The sequence below is a fragment of the Ascaphus truei genome, chromosome 11 (genome assembly GCF_040206685.1).
Source record: "Ascaphus truei isolate aAscTru1 chromosome 11, aAscTru1.hap1, whole genome shotgun sequence".
Classification (NCBI taxonomy): domain Eukaryota; kingdom Metazoa; phylum Chordata; class Amphibia; order Anura; family Ascaphidae; genus Ascaphus; species Ascaphus truei.
In genome coordinates this window covers 15,963,049-15,975,502 of record NC_134493.1, presented here as the reverse complement: position 1 = coordinate 15,975,502, position 12,454 = coordinate 15,963,049, and the positions used below count along the sequence as shown (strand labels likewise).

At 40.2% G+C, this 12,454-nt stretch overlaps 1 protein-coding gene across 9 annotated transcripts in view; it reads right to left on the bottom strand.

Annotated features, from left to right (window-relative positions):
- The window catches only part of RBFOX1 (RNA binding fox-1 homolog 1), a 658,912-nt gene that overhangs the window by 180,029 nt on the left and 466,429 nt on the right, over positions 1-12,454 (bottom strand). For all 9 annotated transcript variants that reach the window (XM_075565294.1, XM_075565297.1, XM_075565302.1 and 6 more), the window contains exons 6-7: positions 12,339-12,399; positions 9,516-9,569 (exon numbers count right to left, since the gene is read on the bottom strand). In XM_075565294.1, coding sequence (XP_075421409.1) covers positions 9,516-9,569; positions 12,339-12,399 — 115 coding nt within the window. The remainder of the gene's footprint in view (positions 1-9,515; positions 9,570-12,338; positions 12,400-12,454) is intronic.

Below are 12,454 nucleotides of genomic sequence, written 5' to 3'. Positions count from 1 at the left end.
TTTCACTAAAAACATTTCTCTCTCTGGTTTCTCCATTTCCCCCTTCCTCTCTGACCATCACCACATCTCATTTTCTCTCTCTTACTTCTCCCCTTCGCCACCTCCATCTATTCGTCATTTCTGCAGATTCCTGCACTTTATTAACATACCAGCTTTGATTCCACTTTACGCTCCTCCTTCTCCTCTCTCAGCTCTGCTCCAGACCCTGACAACCTGTCCTATCCTCCTCTCTTGATCTACATGCCCCGTTTTCTCTCTGCACGTTCTCGCCCTTCTAACCCCAGACCCTGGCTAAATTTCCACACGTGCATGCTGCGTTCATGCACTCGTTCCTCTGAACGCCTCTGGAGGAAATCGCGCACTCTCACAGACTTCCTTCACAACAACTTTATGCTATCCTGTTTCAACTTTGCCCTCTCTTAAGCTAAACAAACCTACTTTTCATTACTAATCAACACGCATAAGTCTAACCAATGCCGACTCTTCTCTGTCCTTGACTCTCTACGCAGACCACCATCTGCTGTCTGTTCTTCGTCCTCCATCTCACCTCAGGACTTTGCAGACTATTTCAAGTAAAAGGTGGAATCCATATGTCAGGACGTTCCCGCTCTATCCTACTCCCATCCTACACCTCTTCCTAACTTGCCTCTCACAAAGGAGGATGTGTTGTTGCTAATAGCCTCTTCTCCCTCTACCACCTATCCTCTTGACCCCATTCCCTCCCATCTCCTAAAACCTCTTGCTCCTACTATAATCCCTACACTCACACACATTTTTAAATCCTCCCTCTACTCTGCTACTATTCCCTCCACCTTCAAACATGCAACAGTTATACCATTACTCATAAACAGCAAGCTTGACCCTACCTGTCTTTCTAACTGTCGCCCTGTCGCCCTGTCGCCCTCTTGCCTTTTGCCTCTAAACTCCTTGTACGTCTTCTATTCTCTTTCTTGCTCCAGTTTCGCACCACCTATTCTCTCCTAGAAACTGTACTAAAATAACTAATGACCTCCATGCTGCCAAAGACAGAGGTCATTACACTCTTCTGATATTGCTCGATCTCTCTGCAGCATTTGATACTGTGGACCACCCTCTTCTCCTTCACATTCTCCATACTCTTGGCATTCATAACAAAGCTCTATCCTGGATCTCCTCTTACCTCTCCCATCGTAATTTCAGTGTCTCTTCTGCTAACACCTCTTCCTCTATTTATCTCTGTGGGGGAACCCCAAGGCTCTGTCCTGGAACCTCTTCTCTTTTCCCTTTACACACTCTATTTGTGTGACCTAATCAAATGACTTGGGTTCAAATATCACCTCTATGCTGATGGCACAAAAATTTTCAACCCCTGACCTTACACCTGTTGTACAGAGCAAGTTTCTGAATGTCTCTCTGCGATATCATCCTGGATGGCCCTCCGCCGACTTAAACTTAACATATCATAGACAGAGCGCCTCATATTTCCTTCCAAACCTGGCCCTACTATCTCCTTAAACATTACTGTTGGAAGTAAAATCATTCACCCAGTTGCACAAGCACACTGCCTAGAGGTCACACTCGACTCCTCTCTCAAATTCTCCTCACACATTCAAAGGGTAGCTAAAACCTGTTTGTTTTTCCTCTGCAATATTACAAAGATATGCCCTTTCCTCTGTTGCTCGACAGCGGAAAACTCTGATACAGACCCTCATTCTCTCCCGTCTCGATTACTGTAACCTCCTGCTGTCCAGCCTTCCTGCCTCTCACTTGTCTCCCCTAAAATCTATCAAACGCTGCTGCCAGAATCTCTTTACTCTTTCCTAAATCTGTCTCAGCGTCTCCTCTGCTGAAATCACTCTCCTGGCTTCCTATCAAATCCCATATCACACACTCAATTCTCCTCTTCACTTTTAAAGCTTTACACTCTTCTGCTACTCCTTACTCACCCACCTACTGTCTCTGTACTTTCTTCCTACCTACCAATTAGATTGTGAGCTCTTTGGAGCAGAGACTCCTTTTCCTATATGTTACGTTTATGTCTGAAGCACTTCTTCCCATTATGTGTTATTTGTATTATTTGTTATTTATATGATTGTCATGTGTATTACTTCTGTGTAGCGCTGTTTACATTAATGGCACTATATATAAATAAATTATGTGGAAGAAAAAAGTCCTCCTTGGTGCTGGTCCTCAGAGTGGCATGCCAGTCACTTGAGAAAGACCTCGCAGAAGGTTGAAACGTTGTGCAGTACTGATTGAATAAATTCTATTGTAAAAATCTGCAGTGCCCTGGATCATCCATTTTTATCCTGTTCCAGGATTTTTAAGACAGGTATTCCCTGAACCAGGAGCACCGGTAACTGCAAGTATAATTAGATTTTTGCATGTTGTGCAGCATTACATCTGTTTATGCACCCTAATAAATAAAAATACATGAAGTCACAAAATACACAATAATAAAACATACACAAGAACCTAAATACCACAATTCAATAAATAAATACATAAATAAAAGCAGTAGCCAACAAAATCAATTAATAAAAGCACTAACCAACAAAACAATTAAATAATTTTAACTAGTAACCAACAAGTATTTTGGGACTTTTATTAGGGTGACCATTGACTGCTATAGTAGCTTGTCATGCCCATATTACATGGGTATGATGTACCACTATGCCAATCAATGGGCACAGAGTGGGTATAGTGGTTCTGGGGCAGGTGGTTAGGCCTCCCGGGTGAGTAGGTTAACCCAGGGGAGCGCAAACTTTTTGTGCTGCGCCCCCCTGTCACTCTGCCCCCGGCTCTCGCGCCCCCCTGCCTACCTTCATTCGCGTCAGATGACGTCACACGCCCACGCAGCGTCAAGTCACATGGTGCCGCGGCGTCTATTGACGCCGCGTTGCCATGGCGACACAACACAGACGGCTGAATCCCGGTAAGTAAACAGTTGCAGGGGCCTCACGCGATCCCCCGGCATTTAATTTAAATGCCTGGGGGAAGAGCGCGGGGCCTCTGCAACTGCCCGCGCCCCCCCAGCACAATCTCCCGCCCCCCCTGGGGGTCGCGCCCCCCACTTTGCGCACCGCTGGGTTAACCCCTTAATTACTATAGTTGTTAATAACCGCTAAGGTGATTAAGGATTTAGGGGCCATTAGATTATATTTTTGGATGTATTCTTTCTGGCAACAGAGGAAATTATTTATTGCTGTGTATTTTTTTTAATTTTATTTTTTGATACAGGATTTGTACCGCAAGCCAGCGGGGACATGCGGGGACCACCCAAGGGCCCCCAGACACCCATGGTGACAAACTGAGGACCCCTGGACACTCGCGGGGACAACCCAAGAGCCCCAAGACACCCATGGGACAACCTGGAGGCCCACTGACACTCACAGGGCCACCCGGGGATTGCCAGACACACACAGGGACCACCAAGGGACCATGTTGGAGCCCCGGGACACCCGTGGGGACACCTGGAGGCCCACAGAAACTCACAGGGACCTCCCGGGGACTCCCGCAAGCCTCTGGTATCAATCCTGTGTATAAAAATCTAAAATCTGGTTTTATGTGGGGCACAGGGGGTGGGTGGGTTGTGTATTGTTGTTTAGTACATATTGCAATGTTAATTGGGGGCAGTTGCCCCAATAAACCTGCTATTGTGCCTTAACCCCTTCATTGCCTTAGTGGCTATCCGCTAAAGTAATGAAGCTGCTTTAATGTAATTTTTATTTATAGTGTGCGGGAGCAGGGGTCTCCTGAGCTGAACCGCATTCATTTCAGCCTCGGAGACCCCCTGCTTCCTGAGATACAGGCCAAGATATGGGGTGCCGGTATCTCCTATGTATTTAAATACCCCGCGTCATGTGACCGTGAGAATCAAATGCATAGGTGATACCGACACCCCTAACGGGGCGTGTATCTCAGGAAGCAGGGGGTCCCTGGACATGAAATCAACGTGGTTCTGCTCTGGAAACTGATAACGTACACTAGTAAATAAATGTAAATGAAAAAAAAATATTTGGGGGCGAGATTTGCGCAAGGAGAGGTGACTCTCTCTCTCTGCAGCAGAAAGAACGCACCGGGTGAGCCCTTTTATGAGGGGCGATCTTCACGTCGCCGGCTACTTAACAATTTTGCAAATGTTGCTATCACTGGTATTCGGGGCTTTCTGCATTCCATGATAGCAACGTTGCCAAAAATGGCGATTTAAAAACCCTCGTGATTTTTTTTATCAGAGCTTAGGGCATAGGCCCCTATGTCTCATAAGGGGAAAAATAAATCATGTCTGACCCAGTAATGGCAATCAGCTTACTCCCCGGTTCAACATCCTTCCTATGTTTAACTTATTTGTTTTTATTTTACAGAAAGTAGTTGCATAGTTACATAGAAGATGAGGTTGAAAAAAGAAATGCGTCAATCAAGTTCAACCTATGCTAAATTTAGACAACAGATAAGTTATCCTATAAATATACTTACGTATTTATTCAGAGGAAGGCAAACAAAAACCCCCCGTGACATATCATTCAATGATATCTGATAAGGGGAAAAATAAATTCCTTCCTGACTCCAAGAATTGGCATTTGGACTACTCCCTGGATCAACATTCTTCCCATGTATGCTTATTTGGTTATCTCTGTATACCTTTCCTTTCTAAAAAATATGTCCATCTTTTTTGAACAAATATATTGTATCTGCCATCACAGTGTCCATGGGTAATGAATTCCACATTTTATCTGCCCTTAATGTAAAGAACACTTTCCTTTGTTGCTGGTGAAATCTCCATTCCTCCAACCTTATGGGATGACCCCGAGTCCTTTGTACTGCCCTTGGGATGAATAATTATTTTGAAAGCTGTACTGTCCCCAAATATACAGTATTTGTATGTAGTTATGATATCCCCTCTTAGACGCCTATTTTCTAATGTAAATAAATCTAATTTAGCTAGCCTCTCCTCATAAATTAGTTTGTCCATCCCCTTTATTAATTTGGTAGCTCTTCTCTGCACTCTCTCTAGTTCCATAATGTCTTTTCTAAGGAGTGGTGCCCAAAATTGAACTCCATATTCAAGGTGTTGTCTTACTAATGCTTTGTAAAGGGGCATCATTATGTTTACTTCCCTTCCATCCATTGCCCGTTAATGCAAGAAAAGATCTTGTTTGCAGTTGCTGCTACTGCATGACTTTGGGCACTATTGCTAAACCTGCTTTCTACAAGCACTCCTTAATCCTTCTCCATCAAGGCATCCCCCAATTTATCTCCATTTAATTTACACAGGAGAAAAAGAAACCTAATATACCAGCACTCTATCAAACTGAATGTATAGTGACATAATTAAAATAATTTTATTAATAAACAATGAATAAAAAAATGGGCTTTAAAATCTGAGAATGTGTTAAACAGCACGTGACTATAATCATTGGTAACTTAACCAAAGGTAGTTAAGTGATGTAAACATATGGAGATCCTTTATGGATATTCAGGATCTGTGGCTATATATATATATATATAGCCTCCTTAAATTAGGAAATAGGTCCGTAGAGTAACCACCATAAACTAAATATCCATCCACATATAAAAATATATCTCAGAGCTAGTATGTGCTCTGAATCTGTGGTGACATATAAGTAGCGAGAGGTAATAACAATAACAGACACAGCAATTGCTGTGTGTATCCACCTATAACTGTTGTATGCTTACATACCCACATTCAGAGCTGCTTGTCCTAGAACTGGAGAAGGCACTTAGTGATTGCACTCCCTAGAGCCCTCAATGTTCAAAGTCTAGGGTGTCTGAAGGGGTTAATGCACACACCCATGGAGGGTACTAGGAGCTGTGTTAATAATGAGAGAGAGTCTCCATAGAGTCCTAGGCATATGATAGTGTATAGCCTCTGCGCAGGATACAAGCTGCAGTATATATTGACACTCCGTGGGTATATAACATACTGTAGGTGCAAAATAACCCAAATATCCACCTAGTCAGTTGGTTTAGGCAGGCAGTGTACTATATGAAGCACTGCTGAGTGGCTCATCCGTGAAGTATCACGGCAGGATCAATAAACCTGTCGACAGCTTTATGCAAGATTTCCTTTGCCACCTTCCATTGTTTGTTGAAGGTGCCAATGAATCTTACTATTTTCTGTTCTGGTTTGGCGGGTTTATTTTTGACCAGTTCTGATCTTACTTTGTGTTTTGTCCATTTATATGCCTTTTTAACTGTTTTAAGACTATAGCCCCTGGCTATGAACCGATTTCTCCTGTCCATGGCTTTGTCTTCAAAGTCCTTGTCATTGCTACAATTCCTTCTCAGTCGGAGAAATTGTCCAACCGGTATTCCTTCTATCAGTGATCTAGGATGGTGACTACTTGCCAAGAGAATACTGTTGGTAGCTGTGTCTTTGCGATATATTGTAGTTTCTAGAAGACCATTTCCGCCCTTGGAGATCAGTAGGTTGAGAAAGCAAATCCGGTCAAAACTATACTCTAGAGTCAGATATAAATTGAGGTTGTTGATGTTAAGGACCTCTATGAATTGTTTCAGTAAGGCCTCTGACCCTCGCCACACTATGAGCACGTCATCAATGAAACGAAGCCAAATCTCCACATGTGTGGCGAGATATTCAAGTTCTTCTGAAAATTGCCGTCAATGGGATATACCCTCTGCTCTGATCCAGCAACCATAGTGTTAACTGTTATAACAGCTACACCTTACGTGACTATATAAACCACCCATCACACACTGGGACCTCCCCCTACGTGCCCTGAAGAAGCGTTCATTCGTGAAACGCGCGCGTCGGCCACTTACCTACTTCTGACACGCGGGAAGCCCTTTCATTTGAATGCAGCATTGACTGATATGTTCCTAGCTGCGATACTGCTGGCGCCCCATGTGCTGTCTATATACTCTGTTCCTCTGTGTTATTAGCACACAGTAGGATCTTGTTTAATATAGGTCCATTCTGAATCCACCTTACAAGTTAGGCTTGCCCTCGAGCACATCAGCGCTGATATATTCATGATCAGCGCTGATGTAGGGGGCAAAGCATGGCCAGATATCACTGTGCTTCCTGCCTGTATGTGTAAATTTTACCTACTTGCTCGTGTGGGCTCTGAGTAAACCCGACCACCTGACATCTGCCTCCGTCAGGGCTCTGCTTCAAACAGCTGTTACATCCCGGCTGGGTAAGGAGCATAAACAGATCTGTCGACAGGTCTATTGATCCTGCCGTGATACTTCACGGATGAGCCACTCAGCAGTGCTTTATTTAGTACACTGCCTGCCTAAACCAACTGACTAGGTGGATATTTGGGTTATTTTGCACCTACAGTATGTTATATACCCACGGAGTGTCAATATATACTGCAGCTTGTATCCTGCGCAGAGGCTATACACTATCATATGCCTAGGACTCTATGGAGACTCTCTCTCATTATTAACACAGCTCCTAGTACCCTCCATGGGTGTGTGCATTAACCCCTTCAGACACCCTAGACTTTGAACATTGAGGGCTCTAGGGAGTGCAATCACTTAGTGCCTTCTCCAGTTCTAGGACATGCAGCTCTGAATGTGGGTATGGTATGTAAGCATACAACAGTTATAGGTGGATACACACAGCAATTGCTGTGTCTGGCATACAGTAGTTATTACCTCTCGCTTCTTATATGTCACCACAGATTCAGAGCACATACTAGCTCTGAGATATATTTTTATATGTGGATGGACATTTAGTTTATGGTGGTTACTCTACGGACCTATTTCCTAATTCAAGGAGGCTATATATATATAGCCACAGATCCTGAATATCCATAAAGGATCTCCATATGTTTACATCACTTAACTACCTTTGGTTAAGTTACCAGTGATTACAGTCACGTGCTGTTTTACACATTCTCAGATTTTAAAGCCCATTTTTTTAATCATTGTTTATTAATAAAATTATTTTAATTATGTCACTATACATTCAGTTTGATAGAGTGCTGGTATATTAGGTTTCTTTTTCTCCTGTGTACCTTATACCTTACCTAGTAAGCACCTCAAACACAGTTCACATTGTAGCAGTGCGGGAGTTCTCTCTGTGTGTAGCTAATCCCCATTTAATTTGTAAGTCGTCTGTTTATTCTTGCTTCCCAAATGCATAACCTTACATTTATTTGTATTAAACCTCATCTGCCACTTACCTGCCCAAGTTTCCAGTCTCTCCAAGTACTTCTGGAGAGAAATTACATCCTGCTCTGATTGTACTACCTTACACAATTTAGTATCATCACCAAAGATGGAGACTTTGCTCTTGATGCCAACCTCAAGGTCATTAATAAACAAGTTTAAAATCAGGGGTCCCAGTACTGATCCCTGTGGTACTTCACTCACGACCTTAGTCCAACCTGAAAAAGGACAACCCTCTGTTGTCTATCCTTCAACCAGTTTTCAATCCAGGTGCATATATTTTTAGTCCAATTTGCTTTATTTTGTACACCAACCTCTTGTGTTTGTAACCATACAAAAAGCCTTTGCAAAATCTAAGTAGACCACATCAACTACATTACCCTGGTCTAAATTCCTACTTACCTCCTCAAAGAAACAAATAAGGTTAGTTTGGCATGATCAATCCTTCATAAATCCATGCTGACTATTATTAACAATTGTACTCTATGGTCCAGATCCCAAAAATTCAGTTTTTGACTAAATGATACAGAGATATGTAAATTATATTTTAATGACGCCCATGAGCATATCTCCCAGGTATCTCAGGGGTGCTCCTTTTTAGGCACAGGTGTCTCTCCACATGTTGTTTAAAGATTGGTTTGAGAGTGTAGTGTTGCGTACTTAGGACTCTAGTAAAATAGAACTCTCTCTCCAAAACCCCAGGCGTGAACTAGCGCCACCTTTATGTAAGACTGACGTAATGCGAGCCATGTTAAGTTAATGCAAGGCAGTGCTAACTTAACGTGGCATTAAAACTATTCTAATGAGATCAGTAATGGATGTTGTTTTTGAATATAATTTGTTGTGTGGATTTGTGTAACCCTCAGTGAAAATACTGTCTGTTACTGATTTGCATAACGTTATGCGCCTTGACTTAATGGCGATTGTGAATCTGGGCCTACAGTATGTATCTTTTCTGATATACAAATCATTACAAATACTACAAAAGAAATGCATTATACAAACCTTTTCTCATTAATACTTATTTTGTGAGAAAAGTGTATTCAATGAATTGAAAAATCTATAAATACTGTACATATGTAGTCAACTTTATTGCACCCGCTAACTTCAATGTTCTACACAAAATATGCTGCACGCGTCATCGTTTGTTTCAATGGCGCTGTGTCAAATCTTACGTAAAATGACATGCCTGCTTTGACGTACAGTGTCACATTAATGGATGCAATAACTTTCCCCTCACCTCAGCTCTACATCTATACAGATACAGGTTGATAAATAGCACACACAATTTGAAAAATGCAAAGCTACATATATCAATAACTGCGATTTCAATTATATATAAACATGTAGACTGTCACAAAAAAAAGTCTTACCTGCATAGAATTCAGGACTATAAACTGCCCCCACAACTGGATTTAACTTCCATCCTAAAATAAAGATTGATTTATTTTTTACTTACGTTGCATCACATACTATACTAATATTTGTGATAAAACAGATACATTCATTAGAGCTAGTTTCCCCTTCATGTTTTTTTTTATTATTAAACATTTCTTCACCATACTGTAAAATAAGATATCTGTTTTTTACCTCCAGTTATTTTCACGTTTTTTTTTTAAACCGTGTATTTTATTCCTATAAAAATGAGCCATAAAACCCTAAATGAATTTGACTGCTAAGCCCTACTAACTTACTGACTTTAGTTAGTTCACTTTCAAAATAAGTCATATAGGGGGAACTGCACCTATTAGTCACATAATAATTCTACAATTATCATTCAGACTTAAATTAGAAGAGGAATAGAAGCAGTAGCTGCCATTTTGTACTATGGCCCAGATTTTTTTTAATACTCTATTGCAAGGCCATAAGGCTGAACACAAACAACTCGTTTCATACATGGCTAATGGTACAACATGATATATATAATAAATGTGCACTACTGCACGTTATGAAGCAAAATATGTCCTTTTGATTTCTATCCTCACTACAGATTTGTATGTGAAGTAGTATTTCAGTTAAAGCAACAATCCCGGGTATCATGATTTTTTTGTTTTTTTTAATCTTACTTAAACTGAGACTGTTAAACCCGACCACAAAAAAAAAATACAAACATCAGTGGTTCCCCCGATGACTGGTGACTTGGTTCAGGACAAGTGAGCCCAGGGTGAACTGGTGGCTCATCGCTCAAACTGGGGAAGCAATATGGTCGCAGTGTCCTGGGTGGCTTTCTATTGGCGATGACCCCAGGGCCCATGTTTGTAGTGAGCCGCCCTATTTGTACTTTTTGGCACCAATAAAAGCTAAAAATATCTCCGGAGCTGGTGGGTCCCCATAGGTCTCAGGACCACCGTTGAGTTCCAGAGGATCCAATGGTGCAGGAAAGATTTTTTCTTAAATGGGCAGCCTGGATTGCGGCATTAAGTAATTCAACTACTGTATGTGTGTTTCATAAATGTCATAATTAGTAGCTCAGCAAAAGTGACATCTGATTGAATATTGTCACAGAGATTAATGATTTTAATGGATCTCATATCCATCAGACACTGCTGTCAAGGAGTTAGAAAGGTCTGTATCAGATTTAAAGTCACACTAATGGGCCCTCAATTTATCCATAAAATCCCTTTCCAGTTACAGGTCGATGCTCGCAACTGAAAAGCACCTTCATATTTCATCTCCATCCCACTCCCTATTCTATCAGCTAACTTTTTTTTTTTTAATGTCAAAGCAGGAAAGACTTAATTCATCGTGATGAAAATAACACCAATTAAACTTTACTTTATCTTGTCAACGAGATATGTGCTGGCTCATAAGTGTGTGGGTTAATCATGTGTGAGAAGAGCTAATGTCACTCTCAGAGTGAAAGAAAGCTTGGTGTTGTCATTTATGGAGGTACAGTAAGTTCTTTGTTGTGGGTGTTAATGGCTGTATTTGTCTAAATGTATTAAATGTCAATTATACTTTGACATTTGCCATTGTAAATGGCTGGTCATTAGAGAAAACACTGTTCTTTAATTCTGCTTATATAACACTGGATTTTTACTAAATGTGCCTTTTCAATATATAGTATATTAAACTTGGAATTTGTATTTGACAAAATGTTCATTAATAAGATTTAAAGGTGCTGTCCCATCTTGGTCTTGAGTGAACTAACAGCCGATATAGGTAGGTACTTTTAGAAATTAAAAACACTTTTTAAAGTCATTTTAAATCATTGCTGAAGTCTGAATTGTTACATTTTTTTCTGTATTTGATTGTAAATTTGATTGTAGATTGTATATTCAGAGTATGAATGGCACTTTAATTGGTGTTTTAGCTTCGTTTCTAAAAATAAAAAGGTTGGGGGTTTTGCCAAAACTTGGTTTGTTTTGGTTTGGGATTTTTACAAAATAATGGGGGGGGGGGGAAGCTTTAGAGTTTTGGTTGAACTTTTTCAAACTTTGAATTTTTGTGCAAAATGTTGCAGCCTTTCAATAAATGTCACTGTTTTATATAAAAAAAAAAAATCCAAATAATACCTTAGGAGTGCGTTAAAAAATGTAAAAAAAAAAATGTCTCAAATTTGGCTTCTATTTGAAAATGTGTTCCTAGATTTGAATAGTTGCAAAACTAAAAAAAATGAAACAACTATCGAGTTTGCCAAATTTGAATTTCGAACCCACCACGAACATGCCCACCCTTTATTAGGATGGATCTACTGTGTGGATCAGATAAACAGATGTATTGATTACTGGGACAATTAGGGAAATTAACAATAGTAAGGGAAGTACAATACACTATAAAACACAGATTAGAAACCAAGATACAATGTTTATAAACCACATTGTCACAAATAATTTTAATATGTGATGACGTGTCTCATTTGTATAAAGAGATCAATCATTGAAATCTGATCTATTAAACACACCTGGGTTATTTATTTACTTTGGTCCTACTGGACCTTGTAAAATCTATGAAAATAAAATAATGAGCTATACGAGACATCCTACACTAATAGCTCTTGATATTCTGCAGTATTGGAAGAAACAAAAACACTATTTGATTCAAAACAAAGCAATTTAAGAAGAACCCAGAACAAAAGTGATAAGAAAAACAATTGCAAGAAAATACATCATAAAGTTGTAAGTATAGAATATGAAACTTCATAATCAATAATATCTCAATCAGTAAATCATTTACAAATGTGAAAAATAACTTACCATTTGTATAAGGGTTCACTGTCTTTTTATTTGTCATCACTCGTGCTGTGGCATTATTTACCTAAGCACATACAACATTAAATTAGCGTTTGTAAACTGTTTGCGTCTCTGCTATT